This window comes from Heterodontus francisci, chromosome 24, assembly GCF_036365525.1.
Source record: "Heterodontus francisci isolate sHetFra1 chromosome 24, sHetFra1.hap1, whole genome shotgun sequence".
Classification (NCBI taxonomy): domain Eukaryota; kingdom Metazoa; phylum Chordata; class Chondrichthyes; order Heterodontiformes; family Heterodontidae; genus Heterodontus; species Heterodontus francisci.
The window spans coordinates 16,476,612-16,502,916 of NC_090394.1; the positions used below are offsets into that span (position 1 = coordinate 16,476,612).

Sequence of the window (26,305 nt, forward strand, 5' to 3'; positions counted from 1 at the left end):
TGGACACCTGATTGACATGCCAGTTAAATGCAGATGAGGCCTAGTACCAAAGTTAACACAAGCCTTGTGTCAGCAGGGACCAATAGGCGGGAGAGTTTACTTTATTGACTTACCACTCATTTCGGGTACAAATTTCATCTCTCCCTCGTACAGAATTTTTGTGTAAATCCCACCTATCCTTGTGGAGGAAAACTAATCAGTTTGAGTCACATATTGTTCCTCTGTCAGGTTAACAGTCAGCAATCATTCTCAGCCTTATTGGCAACAGATCCTAAAACTGAAATATTCTTGTTGCAACCACACAGGGAACTCCCTTCAAATTTCCAAACTTTGGCAAATAGTTCCAAAATATCAGAATTAAAGAATCCACAATTTTGTTGCACCCCAATGGGAAAGTAACAGACTAGACACAAAATTATGAACATAAAGAAAAAATTATGGGCAGATTAACCTTACTTACCTGTTTGGCACCTTCCATTTCACCTGGAACAACTTCTGATTGAAGGGAGAGCATATTAATTTTCTCATCAAAACTAAGCTAAGAATAAAGATAGAAAAGATTAAACTTGATTATTAATATCTAAAACAGCTCCAATATAGATTAATGATCATGGATATAAAATAATAATGCAATATCAACTATAGCATTTTCTATGTAGCAATTAGGAACTTCTTTAATAATTAAAACAGAAAATGTTGGAAATATTCAGCAAGTTTGGCAGCACCTGTGGAGAGAAACAGAGTTAACATTTCAGGTCGATGACCATTCATCAGAACATCTGGGTAAGACTGAAGACTAATTGAAAAAGCCACAGGACAGCATAGAATAGCACCTTCCAAACCCGCGACCTCTACCACCAAGAAGGACAAGGGCAGCAGATACATGGGAACACCACCACCTGCAAGTTCCTCTCCAAGCCACACATCACCCTGACTTGGAACTATATCACCGTTCCTTCACTGTCGCTGGGTCAAAATCCTGGAACTCCCTTCCCAACAGCACTGTAGGTGTACCTACACCTCAAGGACTGCAGCAGTTCAAGAAAGCAGCTCACCACCACTTTCTCAAGGGCAACTAGGGATGAGCAATAAATGCTGGCCTAGCCAGTGATGTCCACATTCCACGATCAAACTAAAAAAGAGACAATCTAGCCTCTGCTCTGTTCATTCCACAGACCCTGTACAATGACCTTGATCATAAAAGCATTACGTAAAGTCAAGGATGGAAAAGAGCCATTTAGATCATGAAAACCTGCCCTTCCAGAATTCTAAATCTTTCAGCCCAGCACCTAATTGTGTTTCGAAGGGTTTAAAGTCTGTTGCCTCAAAATTGTTGGGTTCATGTTTTGCTGCTGGAAGTGTAGTAGCGGGACAGGACCTCTTGTCTGCCAACTGTTTAGGCCCTTGGCCCTGCCCCAAATCTGGAGGAAAGGGTCATTTTAAAATTTGGGGTGATTTGAGTGACATTCTGCCACTTTGATGGGGAGATCCAACGGCCCTTAACAAACTGAAAAGGCAATAACATTTTTTTGTTAAATTACTGAACCTCAGCGACACCAGTGCCTGTGTTTTGAAAAGGTATCAATTTGCTTTGCTCGATAACATCTTGGGACCCTTTAAGAGGTCCTTTTATTTATTTTTTTTATTTTGAGATACAGCACTGAAACAGGCCCTTCGGCCCACCAAGTCTGTGCCGACCAACAACCACCCATTTATACTAACCCTACAGTAATCTCATATTCCCTACCACCTACCTACACTAGGGGCAATTTACAACAGCCAATTTACCTATCACCTGCAAGTCTCTGGCGGTGGGAGGAAACCGGAGCACCCGGCGAAAACCCACACGGTCACTGGGAGAACTTGCAAACTCCACACAGGCAGTACCCAGAATAGAACCCGGGTCCCTGGAGCTGTGAGGCTGTGGTGCTAACCACTGCGTTGCCCTTATTATAATAGTCCTGTAGAGAATGGCATGGGATCTGCTGGGCCCAAGAGTGGCATGTTGGACTGAATTCCCAGGTTTCCCCACAAATGCCCCAAAGTGCTGTCATGCAAAATTGTGGCACTGGAACACCACAAATCAGAGTTCAGCTCCAAAATCCCCTCCCCCATGGTCAGAATGCCCCTATCTCGATTACTCTACTTAACCTGTTTTCACATGCATTTAAGAACCTTGGGTTGTTTCTGATATTTGGGTCTGAATTCTCCCCCTCCCCACCCCCACCAATCCGTATATTGGCAGGTTAGCAGCAGAGCAGGAATACTGTCGCCCTACATGAATCTGTCACTACGCTGCTTCAATTCCATCCCGTGGCCCTCCTTTGCTATGCAGTGCAGAGTCTTCACTTTGGAATTTGCTCCTTAATCCCATCCAATGTGATTCATCTCTACTTCGTCCACATGCCCACCTTGCCTAAAATCTCGCTAAAAATCAATCTTCTCAAACTAGTTTTTTCATCACCTCATCTCAATTCCTGCTTGATATCCAAATTTTTCCCTCTCATGTACAGCACCATAGGATTTTAAATGATGTTAAAGGGCTATCCAGTTACAATTATAATCAGTCATCCTAGTAGGCTCTCTAAAGCTACCACTGCAACACTCCCTCAGTACTGCACTAGAGTGTCAGCCTAAACTGTGCACCCAAATCCTTTACTCACCTCTTTATTCAACATTATCTGCAAGGTATCCCACAGAACAACATTTTTTTCTTCTGGAACATTATTCAGCTGCTCAAGGATGCTATTCTAAATCGGAGAAAAACATTATATTTTATTTCTGGGAAATCAGTAAAAATATTGATAAATTTGAAATTCACACAGCCGTTATAATAATCACCTAGCTAATGAGGTCACTCGATCACTATTGAAATTAAGGAGAAATAACAAAGCACAGGGAGATGAGACTGGAGATAAGTTTAGTGAACAGCTAGTCTTTCTTTTCTGACTGCCATCCAAAAAGTGATTTCTATGTAATGATGGTAAGGTTTTGGCTTGAAGTGCAGCGCTAAGCCACAGAATTGCACGTTGCTGTAAGATTTTTTTGATCCATTTGAAGTGCTTTAATGTTCTCAGGGTAGGAAAAAGGGGGAAGCGATAAATAAAGCAGGGCTCCTGCACATTTAGTCTCACTGAAAACTCCTGCTGGAAAGTACACACATTCAAAAGCCAGATGAGAGAATTGTCCATTCTTGTGGTTCACCCACAACCAAATAGCCTGTTGATACTCAGGAGAGAAATGAAAAGAATGGAAAACAATGGTGGAAAGGGTAAATCCGTAGGACAGAAATCATAGCTGAAGCACTTAGACTTGTAATTACTAATAGTAGGACCGTGTGCCGAACAAGTACAATATTATCCCTGCCTTATTTTAATGCTTGGCCAAACTAATCTTTAATTATTCAAATTAATCCAAATTGTTCACAATTTTCCATTTATAAAGTTTCTCTACACTTGGTATTATTTTTCATACTCTCTGAATAAGATTTATCCTTCACACTGAGATAAGCTAGGCCTATCGCCCGGTGAGGGAAATCTCAGAACAAAAAGAGCAAACTTCTAACAGCCCAAATGAATCACATAACCCCCAAATGTCAAGTGAGCTAAAGGTCTGGGGAATCCTCAAGTCCCATTAACAAAATTGCAGCAACATGCAGCACTGAATGATGCAATTTATAAGAATTTGATTGCATTAACAGATTGTTTATTGTGGAGAAGCAGGTTTTTTTGGGGTTTTTAAAAAAAAAAAAAATTTTAGCCTATGTTTTTCCCTCTTAGATGCAAGAAAAAGGTGATGTGACTACAAAGAGGTAGAAATCCCACCATAACTGTGTAATAGTTGTGAAGTTTGATCCACAACTGGCAGTTGATGCTAGGTCAATTGTTAATTTTAAATCAGAGCTGATTTAAAGCTGAGAGAGCATTGTGGGTTGATTGAGAAGCATAAATACAGTGTAGGCACAGAGAGATTGACAGAGAACATCGCAAAACAACCACAGAGCAAAAAGCGAATAAGTGACGTTACAACTGAGGAGCGGCAACTGAGCCTAAGGGAACTAAGATGATAATTGTGGGTAAGTACTGAGGTAAGTATTTAAGATAACTAATTAGAATAATTAAACCGGATTGAAAAGTGAGGTTTTAAGCTTTTAATCTTAACATTTTTTTGGACTTAAGTTTTATTTCTGATAAGTTTAGTCAGTAATTTGATGGATTCATAGCAGGGCACTTCAGTCCCATCAAATACATCCTGCTCCTTGTGGAAACTTCAGGACACTTCTTGTGTCCTGGGTAACAACATCTGCAGGAAGTGTTGTCAGCTGGAGGAACTCAAACTCTGGGCTTTGGAGCTTGAGCAGCATCTGTGTGACTGCAGTGCATCCATGAGGTGGAGAGCATGTTTCAGGAGGTGGTCACCCTGCAGTTCAAGAGTATGCAGGCAGTCAAGGAAGGGAGACCACCAGAAAAAAAAAAAGAGGGCTAGGCAGGTAGTGCAGGAATCCCCTGAACACATCTTGTTTTCTCACTGGTATTCAGCTCTGAGTACTTTTGAGAGCAATGGCTCTGCCTGTATTCCCCAGAGGAATCAAGTCCACAGTATCATAGGTTGCTCAGCTGTGCAATCAGGAGGAGGAAGACTGGGAATAGGATAGTGATAACTGATTCAATAGTTAGGGGAACAGAAAGGTCTTTCTGCGGCTGCAAACTGCAAAGCAGCACTTACTCAGCAACAGCCTGCTCATCAATGTCACTCAGGCCCTGGACCTCATTACAGCCTTGGTCCAAACATGGATCAATGAGCTGAATTCCAGAGGTGAGATGCGAGCTACTGCCCTTGATATCGAGGCAGCATTTGAGCAAGTATGGCATCAAGGAGCCCGAGAAAATTGAAGTCAATGGGAATAAAGGTGAAAACTCTCCATTGGTTGGAGTCATATCTAGCACAAAGGAAGATGGTTGTGTTTGTTGGAGGTCAATCATCTCAGTCCAGGACATCAATGCAGGTGTTCCTCAGGGTAGTGTCCTAGGCCCAACCATCTTCAGTTGCTTCATCAATGACCTTCCCTCCAACAAAAGGGCAGAGTGGGATATTTGCTGATGATTGCAAATAGTATTGAACACTGTGCACGTCCTCTGATACTGAAGCAGTCCGTGTCCAGATGCAGCAAAACTTGGACAACATTGAGGCTTGGGCTCATAAATGCCAAGTAACATTCACACCATACAAGTGCCAGGCAATGACCATCTCCAACAAGAGAGAATCTAACCATTTCCCCCTGATGCTCAACAGCATTACCATTGCTGAATCCCCACACCATGAACATCCTGGGGGTTAGCATTGACCAAAGAATTAACTGAACTCGCCATATAAATACTGTGGCAATAAGAACAGGTCAGAGGCTGGGAATTTTGTGGTGAGTAACTCACCTCCTGACTCCCCAAAGCCTGTCCACCATTTACAAGGCACCAAATTTATTAGAGTTCTTTGAGGATGTAAAAAGAGGGGTGGACCAGTAGATGATGTGTATTTGGATTTGCAAAAGGCATTTGATAATGTGGCACATAAAAAGGTTCCTATACAAGAGTTCATGGTAATGTGGGTAATATATTAGCATGGATAGAGGACTGGCTAACTAACAGGAAACAGAAAGTCAGGAAAAATGGGTCATAGAGTCATACAGCATAGAAACAGGCCCTTTGGCTCACCTCGTCCATGCCGACCATAATGCCTATCTATACTAATCCGAGGATGGCAAACTGTAATTAGTGGAGTGCCACAGGGATCTGTGCTGGGGCTTCAACTATTTACCATCTCTATCAGTGACTTAGATGAAGGGACTGAATGTATTGTAGCCAAATTTGCCAATGATATGAAGATAGGTAGGCAAGCAAGTTGTGAGGAGGATACAAAGAGTTTACAAAGGGATACAGATAGGTTGAGTGAGTGGACAACGATTTGACAGATGGAGTATAATGTGGGAAAATGTGATTGTCCATTTTGGCAGGAAGAATAGAAAAGCAGAGTATTACTTACATGGAGAGAGAATGCTGTGGTACAGAAGGTCCTGGGTGTCCTTGTACATGAATCACAGAAAGTCAGCATGCAGGTACAGCAAGTAATTAGGATGGTAAATGGAATGTTGGCCTCTATTGCAAGGGGGATGGAGTATAAAAGTAGGGAAGTCTTGCTACAACTGTACAGGCATTGGGGTGACCACACCTAGAGTCCTGTGTACAGTTTTGTTACCTTATTTAAAGGAGGGACATACTTGCAATGGATGCAGCTCAGAGAAGGTTCACTAGACTGATTCCTGGGCTGAGGGGTTTGGCTTGAGTAAGGGTTGAGCAGGTTGGGCCTACACTTATTGGAATTTAGACGATTGAGAGGTGATCTTGTTGAAACGTATAAAATTCTGAAGGGGCTTGACAGGGTAGATGCTGAGAGGATGCTTCCCTCGTGGGGGAATCTAGAACTAAGGGGCAGTGTTTCAAATTAAGGGGTCTCCCATTTTAGTTGGAGACGAGGAGGAAATTCTTCCCTCAGAGGGTTATTAATCTTTGGAATTCTCTTCCCCAAAGAGCAATGGAGGCTGGGTTATTGAATATATTCAAGGCTGAGTTAGACAGATTTTTTATTGCAAGGGAGTCAAGGGTTATGTGGGGTAGCCAGAAAAGTGGAGTCAAGGTCACAATCAGATCAGCCATGTTGAGTGGCGGGGCAGGCTTGAGGGGCTGAATGGCCTACTTCTGCTCCTATTTCTTATGTTTATGTGTTCAATCAGGAGTGTGATGAAATACTTTCCACTTGCTTGGATGATTGCTGCTCCAACAACAGTCAAGAAGCTCGACATCATCTTGGATAAAACAGCCCACTTGATCGGCAACCCATCCACCACCTTAAACATTTACACCCTACACAACCAGCACATAGTGGCAGTCGTGTGTACCATCTGCAAGAAGCACTGCAGCAACTTGCCACGGTTGCTTAGACAGCACCTTGCAAACCCGTGACCTCTACCACCTCGAGAAAGGGGGGAACTGGCACATGGGAACACCACCATCTGCAAGCTAAACCACCCCCCCCCCCCACCCCAGGTCCCCTCCGCCCCCCCTCCAAGTCACACACCATCCTGACTTGGAACTATATCGCTGTTCCGTCACTGTCGCTGGGTCAAAATCCTGGAACTCCCTTCCTAACAGCACTGTGGGTATACCAATATCTGATGGACTGCAGCAGTTCAAGAAAGAAGCTCACCACCACCTTCTCGAGGGCAATTTATATATGCTGGCCTTGCCAGTGATGCTCACATCCCAAGAACGAGTAAATTAAAAATAAAGTGATTTCAGGAAGGTGTGCTGCCCCCAGGTTAAGGACTTCACTGAGCAGCTGCAGAGCATTCTGAGAGGGGAGGGTGAATAGCCAGAGATCGTGCTCCATATCAATATCAACAGCATAGAAAGAGGGATGAGATCCTGCAGGAAGGTTTTAGGGAGCTAGAAAGGAGATAACCAAGCAGGACCTTAAAATGTAGTAATCTCCTGATTCCACATGGTGCCACATGCTGGTAAGTATAGAAATAGTGGGACACAGTAGATGAATGTGTGGCTGGAAAGATGGTGTAGAAAGGAGGGCTTTAGATTTCTGGGGAGGTGGGACCTATATAGCTCACAGGTTGCACCTCAACAGGGCCAGAGCCAATGTCCTTGTGGGTGATTCACCAGTGCTGTGGGAGAGGATGGGCAGCAGGTTAAATTGTTAAAAATGGGAAATGGGACTCAAACACATCTCTTTCGAGTTGGGGGCAGGAGACTCACCTGCTCTCGTGAAGTGGGTCAGTTAAGTGAGGCTGCATGCCTCAGATTTTAACAGTCATGTGGATTGAACAGCTGCAGGCTGTGTTTCCCAGGGTTTGGTAAACACAGCAGCTAAAGGGAGGTGAAAACTATTGGCTGCAGCAGGCCAATGCTTTTCTGTAAGCCAGGAAGAGCAAGAGTGATTCACACCAGCCACCCAGTCTGATATGCCCTGACATCTGATGCCAACCCTCAACCTGTCCGATCTCTTCCTCCCTCCTCTCCGGTCCCCGGCCTCCCACCGCAGGCCATGCTGCCCTAACACCTGTCTAGTTTTTAATCAGGCCAGCTGCTAGGCAGGAAATAGAGAAAAAATTCAAATGAGGTCCTGCCCTGTTCCCCGCCCAATAAAAGTCACCCCCGTTCCTCCTTGCCTCCCTGTAAATGTCGGGGCCAATATATGAGTAATTGGAGGTCTGACAAATGGCAAGTGTAGAATATTTGGGAGGAATATGTGACTTTGAATCTATGGTTACCAAATCCTTCCAGAAGTGCTGGTTTCCTCACCTCTAATCTGGGTCTATTATAGGCAGATTCATTAAAAAAATTGATTGCCATGATTACATAACAACCCCATTATCACTGTATCATGCAAATACCCCGATGGTACAAAGCAGACTAGATAGACTTTTGTCTTTTCCCTCTAGCAAATTCTCTGTTCTTATGTTCCTACAGGAAGGGTGCCAAACATTACCATCCCTGCATTGATAACGGGTCCCTATCATCCAATGTGAATACTTCTTTCCCTTCCTCTGCAAACAGATGCTTGGTCCTTGGATTCTAAGACAATTTGAAATCTTAAAAGATGTTGGTGAAAGATAAAACTGGTGTTAGTTTCAACACTGATAGTAGAATGAATTGCTGGGTGCTTTTACTGAGAGATGTTTCAGTCCTTGAATACTGGCTGCAACAACTCAATTCTTACTTTGGACGCTGAAGTACCAAATCCATTTCAGAATATGGACCTCACTTGGAATAATATTGGAAGAGTGGAGAGCATTCCCTGAGCAGCAAGATCTTTGGACAAACTAAAAGTGATTTAGAATATGGCCAGTACCTCCCTGGTGCACCAGAGATGGCAGTATTTGTAGATTGTATTTTAGCTCTGCTAAAATGGATTTCTTTTAGTTTAGAAACAAGTAGATGGAGAAAAAAAAAGGTAAAGATTTAGCTTGCACATGAGTAAATGCACAACATTCCTTCTACTAACTTCTACAGTAATACATCAAGTCACAATCAAGAGCCCATGACTACAGGCTCAGCAAGTACAATTCTCTAGAAATGGGACAGAGGGAAACCAGAGAATTATATATCAGTTAGCCTAATATCTGTTGTTGAGAAATTGCTAGAAAATAAAATTAAGGATAGTGTGTCTGAACACTGAAAATTTTCAACTGATCAGAGAGTCAGCAGGATGTTATTTATATGGACTTCTAGAAGGCATTTGATAAAGTCCCTCATAAAAGACTGTTAGCTAAAGTTGAAGCCCATGGCATGGAAGATAAATTATTGACCTCGTTAAGAAATTGGCTGCGTGGCAGGATGAGACTAGTGGTGTCCCACGAGTATCTGTGTTGGGACCTCAACTATTCACTGCTTTCATTAACAACGTAGATGATGGAATAGAAAGCCACATATCCACATTTGCCAATGACACAAAGATAGGCAATACTGTAAAAAGTGTAGATGGAAGCGCAAAACTATAACAAATGAATTTCAATGTAGACAAATGTTAGGCCATCTATTTTGGACCTAAAAAGGATAGAACAGAGTACTTTCTAAATGGTGAAAAGCAAGAAACAATGGAGATCCAAAGAGACTTGAGGGTCCAGGTACATAGATTAAAGTGTCATAAAAAGGTGCAGAAAATAATCAAAAAGGCTAATTGAATGCTGGCCTTGAGATCCAGAGACTTGACTACAAGAGGGTAGAAGTCATGCTTCAGTTATACAAAGCCCTGATTAAACCACACCTGGAGTTACTGTGAGCAATTCTGGGCACCACACCTTAGGAGGCATATATTGGCCTTGGAGGGAGTGCAGGGTAGGTTTACCAGAATGATACCATGACTCAAAGGGTCAAGCCAGGAGAGGAGATTAAACAAACAAGGGTTGTATTCCCTGGAATTTAGAAGATTAAGAGGTGATTTGATCGAAGTTTTCAACATATTAACGGCAACAGATACAGCAGATAGAGAGAAACTGTTTCCGCTAGTTGGGGAGTCTAGGACTAGGGGCCATCTTTGGCCTCCTTGTCTCGAGAGACAATGGGTAAGCACCTGGAGGTGGTCAGTGGTTTGTGCAACAGCGCTTGGAGTGGCTATAAAGGCCAATTCTAGAGTGACAGACTCTTCCACAGGCGCTGCAGATAAAATTTGTGGTCGGGGCTGTTACACAATTAGCTCTCTCCTTGCGCTTCTGTCTTTTTTCCTGACAAATGCTAAACCTCTTCGAATTGCCACTCTTTAGCCCCGCCTTTATGGCTGTCCGCCAGCTCTGGCGATCACTGGCAACTGACTCCCACGACTTGTGGTCAATGTCACAGAACTTCATGTCGTGTTTGCAGACGTCTTTAAAGCGGAGACATGGACAGCTGGTGGGTCTGATACCAGTGATGAGCTCGCTGTACAATGCATCCTCGGGGATCCTGCCATCTTCCATGCGGCTCACATGGCCAAGCCATCTCAAGCGCCGCTGGCTCAGTAGGGTGTATATGCTGGGGATGTTGGCCGCCTTGAGGACTTCTGTGTTGGAGATACGGTCCTGCCACCTGATGCCAAGGATTCTCCATAGGCAGACTAGGGGCCATCGACTAATAATTAGAGTCAGACCTTTCAGGAGTGAAATTGGGATCATTTGGACACGCGAAGGATGGTAGATGTTTGGAACTCTCTTCCCCAGAAGGCAATTGGTGCTAGATCAATTGTTAATTTTAAAATTTGAGTTTGATAGATTTTTGTTATCCAAAGATATTAAAGTATATGGGGAAAAGACATTAGGTCAGCGATCAGCCTTGATTTCATTGAATATTGGAACAGTCTCAACAGGTTATATGACCTCAACAAGAAATGCTGGATGCTCCAGCATTTCTTGTTTTTGTTTCAGATTTCCAGCATCCGCAGTATTTTGCTTTTATATTAGGTTATATGACCTCCTCCTGTTCCTATGTTCCTTTAATAATCAACTGGAAATTGCCCTGGCCAAGAAATCACACATACTGATACACACAACACTGAACACAAAAACAGGACAGAAACCCACCTAACCCTCAGTGCACCAGGAAATTACGGGCTAGGTTTCCCGTCTATTTGCAGTGATTGGGTTAGATTTTCAGACCAATCTTTTGCATTAGCCAAGGTAGAAAACTTCAAAACAAGTTCTAGATTTAGACATCATTTGTACTCTCATATAGAGCCACTTTATATCAACAGTCTTAAGCAATTTAATTAATTAAGTAATTGAATGTTCCTTAGTTATTTGTCTTTGAATATAAATATTTGAACTGTTCCTATTCACAACTCACCAGTCTGTGAGACATTTCTTCTGAATTTTGTGCTTTGCTTTGATTTGCCTGTTGATACAAAATGTTTTAAATTTAGATTTGTGAAAAATGAAGCAGTAAAACATATATCTAAATATATAAACAAAAATGGAATATTGGGGTCGGATTAGAAAAGCAGGTTTGGAGCATTTCTAAAAGGAAGTCTGATATATTAAGATAGCATGACCTGGAGTTTATTCAAGGTTATTTACAGTGTGAAGGTCCCTTTAAGAAAAATGCTGCATCTTCTAGTGGTTAGTTACACACAAGTTTCATGGGTGATCTCATTTGCATACCCATTGGTGGAAGCATTGGAACCAATGTAAAACAAATGTAAACTGCTGAACTGGCAGGAAACCTCTGCTCAGCTTTTTAAAAGCACTGTTCATCTTGTGTTATTCAGCAGCTCTCTGGGGCACAAGCAAGAACAGTGCTTCATTCTTTCGTGGCTTTTTGAATTTACTCCACTGCACATTTTACAGATGTGTCCCTCCGGACCTAGTCCATTTTGGATCTCCAGATAAAGCGGAAAATGACTCGGGTGACCGCCACAACATGGGAGTGGGGTATGTGCCAGACCTGTGCCACATAGAGCAACAACGTGAGCACCTCGCACCTGATGACCAGGTTCTTACCCACAATGGAGAGAGATCGCTGCTCCTACATGCTCAGATTATGGTGTACCCTAACTACTCACTCCTTCCAGGTTTTGGTGCACGCACCGGCCCTTCAGAACCATATCCCCAGCACCTTCAGGTAGCCTGACCTGATGGTGAAGGGGACAAAGGATCGGTCAGCCCAGTTCCCAAAGAACATGGCCTCGCTCTTGCCGTGGTTAACTTTGGCTCCCGAGGCCAGGTCGAACTGGTCGCAGATGCTCATCAGTCTGCGCACGGACAGCGGGTCCGAGCAGAAGACGGCGACGTCATCCAGGTACAGGGAGGTTTTAACCTGGGTGCCTCCACTGCCTGGGATTGTCACCCCTCTTATGCTCACATCCTTCCTAATAGACTCAGCAAAGGGTTCAATACAGCAAACAAACAAGACAGGGGAGAGAGGACAGCCCTGTCTGACTCCAGATTGGATCGGGAAACTTTCCGATTCCCACCCATTGATTGAGACTGCGCTACTGATGTTTGTGTAGAGCAGTTTGATCCAATTGTAGATTCCCTCCCCAAACCCCATTTTGGAAAGCACGTCCATCATGTAGGTGTGCAATATCATGTCAAAAGCCTTCTCCTGGCCCAGGCTGATGAGGCAGGTGTCCACCTTTCCTGTCCTGTACATCAGCAATCATATCCCTGAGTAGCGCGAGACTATCAGAGATCTTCCTGCTGGGTACAGTATAGTTCTGGTCAGGGTGAATCACCAACTCCAGAGCAGACTTGACCCGACTAGGATGACTTTGAACAGAATCTTGTAGTCAACATTAAGCAGTGAGATGGGCAGCCAATTTCTGATTTCCACCCACTCCCCCTTCAGCTTGTAGCTGAGGGTGATAATGCCTTTCCTCATGAATTCTGACATGCTGCCAGCCAGGAGCATACTTTCGTATACTTCCAGCAGGTCTGGGCCAACTCAGTCCCACAGGACCGAATACAACTCAACCTGTAAGCCATCGCTTCCAGAAGTTTTACTCGTCTCGAAGGACCTGACGGCGTTTGTCAGCTCATCCAGAGTTAGTGGTTTGTCCAGTCTCTCCCTCATGTTGTCATCTAAGACCTCCGTGATAGATGACAGGAAGGACTGGGAAGCCATGCTGTCCGTGGGCTTCATGTCGTCCAGCCCGGCATAAAAGGATTTGCTGATCCTTAGTATGTTGGACTGCAAAGATGTTACCGAGCCATCCTCTTCCTTCAGGCTGCTGATCACAGAGCTCTCTCTGTGTACCTTTTGGAAGAAGAAACGTGAGCACATCTCATCCTGCTCAATGGAGCGGACTCTGGACCAGAAGATGATCTTGGAGGCCTCCGTGGCAAAGAGCGAGGCCTGCTGGCTCTTCACCTCTTGGAGATCCTCCTTGACTTCAACCCCCATCGACTGCAGCCGGAGCAGATTTTGCATTCTTTTCTGGAGTCAGGACATTTCCCTCTGTCTCTCCCTCACCCTTTGAACACCTTTGAAGATAAAGAAAATCTTGATGTTCTCCTTGATCGTTTCCCACCAGTGAACTGGAGAGTCAGAGAGGGGTTTCATGGTTCTCCAACCTTTGTAATCCCTTTTGAGTTCCTCAACGTTCTCTGGAGTCAGTAGTGTAGCATTGAGCTTCCATGTCCTCCTGCCAACCCGCTGGTCATCCTGTAAATGACAGTCGGCCAGTAAGAGGCAGTGGTCGGAGAAGAACACCGGCTTGACATCGGTGGATCTGACCGAGACAGCACGGGACACAAACAAGAAGTCAATCCTGGAACAGGCAAACCCGTCCGATCTTGACCAGGTGTATCTACGCTGCGCTCCGTCTGCAGGTTTGCTGAAGACGTCGTGCAGTTTGGCATCTTTTACTGTTTTTATTAGGAATCTGGACATAGTGTCCAGTTTGCTGTTGTCCCTGCCGGATCAGCCAGCTGCATCGATGATGTAGTTGAACTCACCGCTGAGAATGACTGGCCTGGACATCACCAGCAGCAGTGGGAGCTGCTGGAGGACAGTCAGCCGCTCGCTGCATTGAACCAGGGTGTACACGTTGATCAACCAGAGCGGAGCATTGTTGTACATTACATCTGCTACGAGGAGGCAACTGCCCACCACCTCCTTAACTTCGGAGATGGTGAAGTTGCCTGCCCACAGCAGAAGACCCAGGCTGGAGGAACGGGAATCATTTCCCCTGACCAGATCGATGGCCCATGGGACCACCAACGCGACCATTGCCTGCAGGTGCTGAGGTGCGGAATTCCACCCTCCTGCAGAAACAGCAGGTTGGCTTTGACCTTGGCGAGGTAGGCCAAGGTCGAAATACAGCGTGTAGTGGGTTTAACGCCACGCAAGTTAATCGAAGCAATCTTTATACCCATTTTAAAGTTGGGTGTACTTCCCACACCAGGTGTCCTTGCTAATCCCAGTCCTTGGGTATGCTCCTGCATACCCATAGTGTACACAAGCTGTTTCACATTTGTTGGGCTCAAAAGCCCCTCCTAGTTACTCATGGGAGGGTTTGTTCCGCTGGGGTGACATCGGCAGAGTCTGGTAGGCAACAAGGCTTGGGCTGTCCTCTGCTGTTGGTGTCTTTCTCCTCTGTTCCTCCTCAGAGACATCATTGCTTCCGGCTTCCAGGAGCTGGAATTCTAACAAGAATGCTAATGACCTGACAGGCTAGCAAGGTAACACGTTGACCATTCTTCCTTGTCCAACATGGGCACCAGCACTCTCTTCACCCTGTTAAAGTAACACTTACTCCAGAGACTTCCAAACAAAAGTCTAGGCTGACACTCCAATGCAGTTCTGTACTGTTGAAGGTGACATCTTTCTGACCAGATGTTAAACCAAAGCCCTGACTGTGCTTTTAGGTGGACTGAAAAGATCCCATGGCAATATTTGGAAGAAGAGCAAGGGAGTTCTCCCCAGTGTCCTGGCCAATATCTAGCCCTCAATCAACATCACAAAAACAGATGATCTGGTCATTATCACATTGCTGTTTGTGGGAGTTTACTGTGCACAAACTGGCTGCTGCCTTTTCTGCATTACAATAGTGATTATAAATGTACTTCCTTGCCTGTAAAACCCTTTGGAACGGCCGGAAGACACGATATAAATGTAAGTCTTGCTTTTTCTTTCTTTCTTTCTCACATAACTCATCCTTCACGCTGCACTCTGGTTAAGGATAGCTCTGACTCCCTATCTGGAGAGGAGAAGCAGCTGGGGATTTTTTCCTCCCATATTACAAATCACAATGATGATGGGAAGAGAATGAGGATCAGTCCATCCATCATTTCCAGCTGCTTCATCCTGCCATGTCACCTTCTGCCCCAACCTAGGCCAGAATTTTACCTTAGGCGGACAGGAGTTCGCCACCGACGTAAAAGTCGGTGATGAACCCGCTTCCGCCTAGCCCGGGGATCCGTCCCGCATTTTATGGGTCCCCGGGCTTTAACTGTCCCGAGGCGGGACTTCCACCCGCTTGAGGGAGGATGTCCCGCCTCATTGAGCTGCCGGCCAGTAGCTCTTAGTCCCAGCAGCGCCACTGCAACCCAGCCGACCGAGCACGATGCCATGGATCCGGGATCCATGAATAGGATGGGAATAGAGGGATATGGTCCCCGGAAGTGCAGAAGGTTTTAGTTTAGAAAGGCATCAAGATCGGTGCAGGTTTGGAGGGCCGAATGGCCTGTTCCTGTGCTGTACTGTTCTTTGTAGGTTTTGGATGCCTCATCAGGATGATCAGTCATGCCCCGGTAAGGCAAGGATGGTCATTTGGGAGGGGGGAGTGGGGGGTAGGGGGGGGGGGGGGGCGTCTTGGGTCCCGGGTGTGGGTTGGGAGGCGGGGACGGCCCTCAAATCGGGCACCCACCCCCCAGGGCACGGAAAGGCCAGCAGCTCTTACTGGGCAGCCTTTCATGTCCCCAGTACGTCCTCTTGCTACGGGTAAAATCCCCATGGAAGCAGGGAAGGCCCTTAAGTGGGTTGGGAAGGCCTCCCGCAGCCTCCTGCTCAATTTTACGCCACACCCAGGCTCGCTGGGGTGGCACAAAATTCCGGCCTTACTTCCTGCCTCTCTCCCAGGCACCAACTCAGAGACTTTCACCTGGTGGAATTAAAGAGGGGCAGGGAGGAATTTCCACCTAGCATCTCACCAAGCACAAGGCATCCAAAGGAAGGGGAAGCGGAGGATGATGTGTTCCCTTACCAGTGAATACTTAGGAGAAGGCTGTACGTGGCTTCAGAGTGTGGGGGCCAGAAAAGAATGGCTGAAAAGAATGATATTTGAGGTACCCAAGCATAGGACGTGCAGAATCTGACAGATGTCCCTCGAGTCTACAGCTCTCTTTTGCAGCAATACTGAAGCTTTGTTATCCTTGTCTCGGCGCTAATGCAGCAAGTGGCAGCTGTACTGAAATGTGCAGCAGATGCCCAGCTAAATTGAACCCAAGCTCCAGACACTGCCTCCACCTCCTTGGAAGCATCTCCCATGATCCAGGTTGCAAATAAATAAGAACTAGTCCAGGTGATGGAAAAGCAGGTGTCGGCACCCAGGGAAAGCATGGTGTTGGGGAAGTTTAAGGCAACTAATTGCACTATGGAATTATTGCATTAAAATAGACTGTGTGCTTTGTGATTTATGGGGGTTGATTTAACTCCAAATGGGTTCCTGGCGGGAAACAAGTACAGTCACTTTGTTTCCCACCCACGCATGGCAGCATGAGACCCACCCATAGCCACCAGGCTTCATTACTGTATCATCAGTCCACTAGAAGCATCTGCTGGCCTTGCAAAGATCAAGCAGTCATGGCTGCCCGACGTAAAGAAGAAACTTATTTTCATGACCTCTTCACGTCCCGGTCACTTCTGATCTGCTTCAGCCTAGCGGGTAAGCTACAGTGGCTTTCCCACAAGCCCAAGTTAAAATGTCAAGTTAAATTGATGTTATTGGACCCTTATTAGCATATTTAAAGAAGGACCCACTGGCTTCATCCAAGTCTCCAGAATAGTAAGTTAAAATTGGACACAGGCATATCCAGACAGCTTTCTGGCAAGTTAGCAACCTGACCCATTTTAACTATTCACCTATAGATATAGATGTAGATATAGATGGGATAAGATGGGCAGAGCAGTGGCAAATGGAATTTAATCCTGAGAAGTGTGAGGTGATGCATTTTGGGAGGACTAACAAGGCAAATGAATATACAATGGATGGTAGGACCCTTGGGAGTACAGAGGGTCAGAGGGACCTTGGTGTACTTGTCCATAGATCACTGAAGGCAGCAGCACAGGTAGAAAAGGTGGTTAGGAAGGCATATGGGATACTTGCCTTTATTAGCCAAGGCATAGAACATAAGAGCAGGGAGGTTATAATGGAACTGTATAAACGCCAGTTAGGCCACAGCTGGAGTACTGTGTACAGTTCTGGTCACCACACTATAGGAAGGATGTGATTGCACTGGAGAGGGTGCGGAGGAGATTCATCAAGATGTTGCCTGGGCTGGAGCATTTCAGTTATGAAGAGAGACTGGATAGGCTAGGGTTGTTTTCCTTAGAGCAGAGAAGGCTGAGGGGGGGACATAATTGAGGTATACAAAATTATGAGGGGCATTGATAGGATAGATAGGAAGAAACGTTTTCTCTTAGCAGAGGGGTCAATAACCAGGGGGCATAGATTTAAGGTAAGGAGCAGGAGGTTTAGAGGGGATTTAAGGAAAAACTTTTTCACCCAGCGGGTGGTTGGAATCTGGAACACACTGTCTGAAGGAGTGGTAGAGGCAGGAACCCTCACAACATTTAAGAAGTATTTAGATGAGCACTTGAAACGCCATAGCATACAAGGCTACGGGCCAAGTGCTGTAAAATGGGATTAGAATAGCTAGGTGCTCAATGGCTGGCACAGACATGATGTGCCAAAGGGCCTGTTTCTGTGCTGTATGACTCTATGACTCTAAGACCTGCCCCAGTATTTGCAAAGTGTGTAGTGAATTGAAAACACTACCCTTGTGAAATATAATTGTACAGGAAAAGGGACACTCATTTTGCGCCGACTTACTCACACAGGCGATAACTGCTGACAAAGTCACGTTCAGCCAAAGAGAGCAGATGTGTTGTCATATGAGAGATGGGTATTGGTTTAATGAAATATAACTTAATTTGAAATTCTAGGAGAAAGAGGTGAGATGTCCAGGTGGACTGCTACAAAGAGAAATCCTGATAGCATCTGTCCTCTGATGATCCTTGCAAAAAATCATTGGACAGTTGGGAGTTTGAAAGTGCCATTATAAGTGACTTGGTGAAGAGCTTTATCCAGGATTGAACGCAAAATGAGGTGGGGTTGGAATGGGAATAACAGATACAAGAAAATGATCAGAGATGGCCTTGTGTGTGATTGCGACAATGAGAATACATAGGCTAAGAGAGCTGGCAAGGTCAAAAGCATGGCTGCCTATATGGGTAGCAATGTTTATCTGGCGGGAGAGGTTAAGGAGGGTAGTGAACTCAGGAGGATAGAGGACAAGATGAATTGAGACCAAGATTGAAATCATAAAGGATAAGCAGTCGCTCAATACAGAGGCTGAGGGAGGAAGGAAGTGAGGATATCTTGGTGAGAAACTTGGGTGGGCGATAGAGACCAGGCAGAGGCGAGAGGGGTGGAACAAGAGGAGGAGGTGCTTGAAGGAGAAGGTGGCAGCAGAGTAGGGGGGACAGACAACAACAAAAATTTGCATTGATATAGTGCTTTTAATGTAGTAAAATATCCCAAGGCGCTTCACAGGAATGTCAAACAAAAATTTGATGCCGAGCCAGATATTAGAAGAGATGACCAAAAGCTTGGTCAAAGAGGTAGGTTTTAAAGGGAGCGTCTTAAAGGAGGAAAGCGAGGTAGGGCGGCAGAGAGGTTTAAGGAGAGAATTCCAGAGATTAGGGCCTAGGCAATTGAAGGCATGGCCACCAATTAAGGGAGTGCAGAGATTTGATTGTAGAGCTGGAAGAGGTTGTAGAGATAGAGAGGGGTGAGATCATGGAGGGACTTGAAAGCAAGGGTGAGAACTTTAAAAGTGAGGTGTTGCCAGACCAGGAGCCGATCTAGATCAGCGAGCACAGGGGTGATGGTTTATCAGTGAGAGTTAGGATACACACAATAGAGGTTGGATAAGTTCAAGTTTGTGGACGGGGAAAGATGGGAAGGCCGTCAGAAAAATATTGGAATAATCAAATTTAGACAAAACAATGGCATGGTTGAGGCTTAGCAACAGATAAGCTGAGGCAGGAGCCGAGTCGGGCATTGAGGGGCCTGGATAGAGTGGAGGTGAAGGCTCTATTCATCTTAGCAGAGAGGTCAGTGACGAGGGGACATAGATTTAAAGTGATTGGTAGAAAAATTAGAGGGGAGATGAGGAAAATCTTTTTCACCCAGAGGGTGGTGATGGTCTGGAACTCACTGGCTGAAAGGGTAGTTGAGGCAGAGACCCTCAACTCATTTAAAAGGAGTCTGGATAATCACCTCAAGTGCCATAAGCTGCAGGGCTATGGACCCAATGCTGGAAGGTGGGATTAGAATAGGTAGATCGTTTCTCAGCCGGCACAGACACGATGGGCCAAGTGGCCTCTTTCTGTGCCTTAAACCTTCTATGATTCTATGATTGTTTTAGAGGTGAAAGTAGGGGGTCTTAGTGATGGAGTGGATCTGTGATCGGAAGCTCATCCCAGGGTCAGATATGACACCAAGGTTGTAGACAGAGTGTCTCAGCCTTAGACAGCGACCAGGAAAAGGAATGGAGTTGGTGGCTAGGGAGTGGAGATGTAGTAAGGACCAAAGATAGCCTTCCTAATATTTAGTTGGAGGAAATTTCTGCTCATCCAGTAATGGATATCAAAAACGCAGTCTGACAAATCAGAGACAGTGGAAGGGTCGAGAGAGGTGGTGATGAGGTAGAACTTGCTGTCATCAGCCTACATATGGAACTTGACCAGGGTGAAATTTGTTGATAAGGGACATACCACCACCTTTGTGGGTTGGGCAGGGAAGATGGTGCTAGGTATAGCCAGATGGGGAGGCGTCGGTAAAAGGCAAAGTGTTATCGTCTGTGAATAACAGTGCCCTTCATTCTGAACTCCGGAACCCTGTCCATATCTTGCTTTGTCTCTGTTCAATTTCAAAAGCCTTCTCAAAACACCTTTAACCAGCCTTCAGTCGCCTCTCCTAATGCTTCTCCCACTACTCCTCAGTGTCTGTTCTTTATCATGATCTCTCTTTCTTTTCTATGTTTACCTTGGAATATTTTGCTTTGTTAAGTATGCAATACAAATGCATGTCATATTTGGTGTCGAGGATCCACTGAAATGAATGAGGCTAGTCAAGGATGCAGCTGGCCTCTTCTGATAATTCATGTCTTCATAGCAGCTCAAGAGGGAAGGAGGCCAGAATTTTTGAGTCTCCATTAAGCAAATCTACTTTTTGACAGGTAACAAATGTATAAAAGTTACAATATTTTCATTGATATTAGAAGAGTACCAAAAAGAAATACAGTTCTTTCATATTGACAGTAAGGGGAAAAGAATGAAGATTAGTCACAATTAGTCAAGAATCTACTCTGTAAATACTACTAACTTACTTTGTCAAGCTCCTTCCTCAGTGATTCATTGACAGAAGTTAAGTGATTAATTGCATTCATTAATTCTTGTAATGTTGTCATAGCCTGAAAAAAGAACATACATAAAATGAGATTACTTTTCTGGAGATCAACATGCTACAGCAACTGTTCAGAATACCTTTGTCTCACAATACTGCCTGCTGCAAAAACCATCTATAGATGGAACTTCTGAGATATGCAGATATTTCTCATAACAGTTTAGATTTCTGGCATTCTATTTGCTGGTAATTTCATTGGTGCTTTTCTGTAAAACTAACAGAAGCACAGTACACCATAGAGAGACCCGGATTCCTGCAATTTCCAAAGTAAGCCAAACTATTCAGATAGATTATATCAGAATAGCAGGTGGCTGGCCACCCAGAAGGGTAGGAAGAGGCAGGAAGCCTCCTGGAGTGTGGCACTCTCAAACCAGTATTCATTTAATGTCAGTGAGAGTGACAACATGTCAAAAGGGGTGCAGTCCAGAGCGTGGCAGTATGAGGCAAAAAGGACTGCACAAGGGGTACAGCAAGTTGTAGGAACACAGTAGTAATTGGGGATTAGGTAGTCAGGGGGCAGACAAGCAGTCCTGCTATTGCTGACTCGAGTCCCACATGCTATGTTGCTTCTCTGGTGCCAGGGTAAGGGGCATCACAGAGATGGTACGCACTATTTACCTGCAGGGAGGAGCCAAAAGTCATGGTTTATGTCCAGATCAATAATATAGTGAGGAAGATGATTGAGGCCCTGCAGTCAGAGTTTGAGGAGTTAGGAAGAAAGTTAGAAGGTAGAATCTCACAAGTGCATGAAAGAACTGCATTTCTTTTTCGGTCTAGTGAGAATAGAAATAGAAGGATGTGGCAAGTTAATGCTTGGCTGGAGACATGGTGCAAAGCCAGGGATGGCTTCAGACTGCTGGGACGTTTGGACCAGTTCTGTGGCAGGAGGGACCTGTTCAAGATGGATGGGTTGGTTGCATCTGAACAGAGCTGAATATCCTCAGCTGCATGTTAACTATATGCTGTGGGGAGAGGGTTTAAACTAATTTGGCAGGGGCTTGGGCACCAGACCTAGTATTAAAAAGTGGAAACAAAGTGCACAGAGGACAAAGAGACAATTAGAGTTAGAATAATACAAAATTAGATGGCATCTTAGAAAATACAAAGGGGTCTAAATTAGATTTGGAGCGCATTTGTGCAAATGCATGAAGCGTGGTGAATAAGGTTGGCGAACTGCATATGGGAATATGATGCAGTGGCAAGAATGCAGATCAGTCTCAAAAACAGGGAGGATTGGGTGCTTAATATTCTTGGGTACAGGGTATTCAGGAAAGATAGAGAAGGGAAAAAAAAGACAAGGGGTAGCAGTTTAGATTAAGGAAAGTCTTTCAGTGCTCAAAAGAGGGAGAATGTCCTATAGGGGGTCGAAGACAGAATTAAGAATAAAGCAGTATTACAATGCTTGGTGTTTTTTTTTTATATAGGCCACCTATAGGGAAGGAAATGGTGCAGCAGAAAGTTTGGATGAAAATTCCTGAGAAATGCATGAACTCCAGAGTAGTGATAATGAGAGACTTTAACTACCCAATACTGAATGGGGCAGTGATTGCGTTAAGGGCAGAGAAAGGGAGGAATTTCTGAATTTCAGGAGAACTTAGTATGTTTCCGACTTAATGAGAAAGGAGGCATTGCCAGATTTAGGCCTGGGGAATGACATGGGTCAAGTGGAGAATGTCAGAGTCAGGGATCATCTCAGGAATAATGATCATCATTTTTAGATTTAGAGATACAGCACTGAAACAGGCCCTTCGGCCCACCGAGTCTGTGCCGACCAACAACCACCCATTTATCCTAATCCTACACTAATCCCATATTCCTACCACATCCTCACCTGTCCCTATATTCCCCTACCACCTAACTATACTAGGGGCAATTTATAATGGCCAATTTACCTATCAACCTGCAAGTCTTTGGCTGTGGGAGGAAACTGGAGCACCCGGAGGAAACTCACGCAGACACAGGGAGAACTTGCAAACTCCACACAGGCAGTACCCAGAATTGAACCCGGGTCGCTGGAGCTGTGAGGCTGCGGTGCTAACCAATGCGCCACTGTGCCGCCCTATCAAGGTTTAGATTAGTTATGGAAGAAGACACAAAGGAATCTAGAATAAAAATACTTAACTGGAGCAGGGCTAATTTCAGCAAACTGAGGAGGGATCTGCCTGGCTAAACTGGAGTCAAAAGGCTGACAGGCAGAAATGTAACGGAGCAATGGGCAGCCTTTAAAAAGGAGATGGTTCTGGTACAGTCTAGGTACATTCCAACAAGGGAGAAAGTGAGGGCAAAAAGCCAGAGCTCCCTTTTAGACGGTAAGTAGAAAAATGGAACAGATGACAGATGTCAGTTTGATAATACAAGGGAGAATCAAGCTGATTATAGAAAGTACAGAGGGATGAAAAAGCAAATGAGGGGCAAAGAGACAGTACAATAATAGACTAACAGCTAACATAAAAGGAAATCCAAAGGTTTTTGTTTTATAAGCATATTAACAGTTAACGGGTTGTTGAGGTGCAGGGGTCTGATCAGGGATCAAAATGGAGATCTATTGGTGGAGGTGGAGGGCATGGCTGAGATCCTAAATGAGCACTTTGCATCAGTTTTACCGAAGAAGAGGACTTGGCCAAAGCTACGGTACATGTTGGGAAATGGATGAGATAAAAATAAGGAGGTACTAGAAAGGCTGACAGTACTTAAGTTGTACAAGTCAACCGATCCAGATGGGATGCATTCTAAGTTGCTGAGGGAAGTAAGGATAGAAATTGCACAGGCGCTGGTCACAATTTTGCAATCCTCCTTAAACACAGGTGCTAGAGGACTAGAGGATTGCAGATGTTACACCCTTGTTGAAAAATGGGGAGAAAAATAAAGAATAAATTACAGGCCAGTTTTTAGATTTTTTTTAGATTTAGATATACAGCACTGAAACAGGCCCTTCAGCCCAGTGTGGAAGCTTTTAGAGACAAATAATAATCCAGAAAAAATGAACAGCCACTTGAACAATGTATGTAATAATGAAAGGAAAACCAGCAAGGATGTGTTAGAGGAAATTGTGTTTGACTAAATTGGTGAGTTTTTTGATGAGGTAACAGAAAGGGTGGATAAGGGCAATGCAGTTGTTGTTATTGTGTATTTGGACTTTCAAAAGGCATTTGATAAAGTACCACATAATAGAGTTGTTAGCAAAATTAAAGCCCATGCAAAAAGGGGGGACAGCAGCAGTGTAGATACAAAATTGGTTAAGGGATAGAAAAACAGAGCATTGTACTGAATGGCTGTTTTTTGGACTGGAAGGAATAAAGTGGTGTACCCCAGGGTTCAGTAATTGGAATAGTGCTGTTTTTTTATATACATTAATGACATGGACTTGGGTACAGAGCACAATTTTAAAGTTTGCAGACAATACAAAACTTGAATGTAGAGTAAACAATGAGAAAGACAGACTTCATAAGGACATAAACAGGATGGTAGAATGGGTAGGCACATGACAAATGAAATTCAATGCAGAAATGTGTGATTAGATTAGATTAGATTAGATTAGATATACAGCACTGAAACAGGCCCTTCGGCCCACCGAGTCTGTGCCGACCATCAACCACCCATTTATACTAATCCTACACTAATCCCATATTCCTACCAAACAACCCCACCTGTCCCTATATTTCCCTACCACCTACCTATACTAGTGACAATTTTTAATGGCCAATTTACCTACCAACCTGCAAGTCTTTTGGCTTGTGGGAGGAAACCGGAGCACCCGGAGAAAACCCACGCAGACACAGGGAGAACTTGCAAACTCCACACAGGCAGTACCCAGAATCGAACCCGGGTTCCTGGAGCTGTGAGGCTGCAGTGCTAACCACTGCGCCACTGTGCCGCCCTGAAACGTGTGACGGGATACATTTTGGGCGGAAGAATGAGGAGGGCCGATACAAGCTAAATTGTACAATTTTCAAAGGGAGTGGAAGAGCGGAGAGACCTGGGGGTGTTTGTACAGAAATTATGGAAGGTGGCTGGTCAGGTTAACAAAGCAGTTAATGAAGCATATGGGATCCTGGACTTTACAAATAGAGGCATAGAGGACAAAAACCCGGAAGTTATTCTAAACCCATATAAAACACTAGTTCAACCCAAAATTAAAAGCAAAATACTGCGGATGCTGGAAATCTGAAATAAAAACAAGAAATGCTGGAAATACTCAGCAGGTCTAGCAGCATCTGTGGAGAGAGAAGCAAGAGCTAACGTTTCAGGTTAGTGACCCTTCTTCAGAACTGGCAAATATTAGAAATGTAAAAAGTTATAAGCAAGTAAAGTGGAGGTGGGGCAAGAGATAACAAAGGAGAAGGTGTAGATGGGACGAGGTCACAGAATAGCTGACCAGAAGGTTATGGAGCAAAGATATGTTAATGGTGTGTAGAAAGAGAAAGCATTAGTATAGAAAGGGTGTTAACGGACTGAAAATTGAACAGCCATAAGTACTAACAAGAAAAAAAACTGTGGGTAAGCAAACTGAACAAACGATGAAATAAAACAAAATAAACACAAAAAAATATATAAAAAGAAAAAAAAAACTAAAAATAAAAATAAAATGGGGGGCCCGTCATGCTCTGAAATGATTGAACTCAATGTTCAGTCCGGCAGGCTGTAGTGTGCCTAATCGGTAAATGAGATGCTGTTCCTCGAGCTTGTGTTGATGTTCACTGGAACACTGCAGCAATCCCAGGACAGAGATGTGAGCATGAGAGCAAAGGGGAGTGTTGAAATGGCAAGCAACCGGAAGCTCGGGGTCCTGCTTGCGGACTGAGCGGAGATGTTCCGCAAAGCGGTCACCCAGTCTGCGTTTGGTCTCCCCAATGTAGAGGAGACCACATTGTAAGCAGCGAATATAGTATACTACATTGAAAGAAGTACAAGTAAATCGCTGCTTCACCTGAAAGCAGTGTTTGGGGCCTGGGATAGTGAGGAGAGAGGAGGTAAATGGGCAGGTATTACACCTCCTACGATTGCAAGGGAAGGTGCCGTGGGAAGGGGATGAGGTAATGTGGGTAATGGAAGAGTGGGCCAGGTTGTCACGGAGGGAACGATCCCTTCGGAATGCTGACAGAGGAAGGGAGGGGAAGATGCGTTTGGTAGTGGCATCACGCTGGAGGTGGCAGAAATGGCAGAGGATGATCCTTTGGATATGGAGGCTGATGGGGTGGAAAGTGAGGACAAGGGGAACCCTGTCACAGTTCTGGGAGGGAGGGGAAGGGGTGAGGGTAGAGGTGCTGGAAATGGGCCGGACACGGTTGAGGGCCCTGTCAACCACAGTGGGGGGAATCCTCGGCTGAGGAAAAAGGAAGACATATCAGAAGTGCTGTCATGAAAGGTAGCATCATCAGAGCAGATGCGTCGGAGACGGAGAAACTGGGAGAATGGAATGCAGTCCTTACAGGAGGTAGGGTGTGAAGAAGTCTAATCGAGGTAGCTGTGGGAGTCGGTGGGTTTATAATGGATATCAGTAGACAGCCTATCCCCAGAGATGGAAACAGAGAAGTCAAGGAAGGGAAAGGAAGTGTTGGAGATGGACCATGTAAAGGTGAAA

At 44.8% G+C, this 26,305-nt stretch overlaps 1 protein-coding gene across 3 annotated transcripts in view; it reads right to left on the reverse strand.

Annotated features, from left to right (window-relative positions):
* The window catches only part of LOC137383216 (glutamine-rich protein 2-like), a 190,684-nt gene that overhangs the window by 157,280 nt on the left and 7,099 nt on the right, over nt 1–26,305 (reverse strand). For all 3 annotated transcript variants that reach the window (XM_068055707.1, XM_068055706.1, XM_068055708.1), the window contains exons 2-5: nt 20,648–20,731; nt 11,379–11,426; nt 2,664–2,750; nt 461–538 (exon numbers count right to left, since the gene is read on the reverse strand). In XM_068055707.1, coding sequence (XP_067911808.1) covers nt 461–538; nt 2,664–2,750; nt 11,379–11,426; nt 20,648–20,731 — 297 coding nt within the window. The remainder of the gene's footprint in view (nt 1–460; nt 539–2,663; nt 2,751–11,378; nt 11,427–20,647; nt 20,732–26,305) is intronic.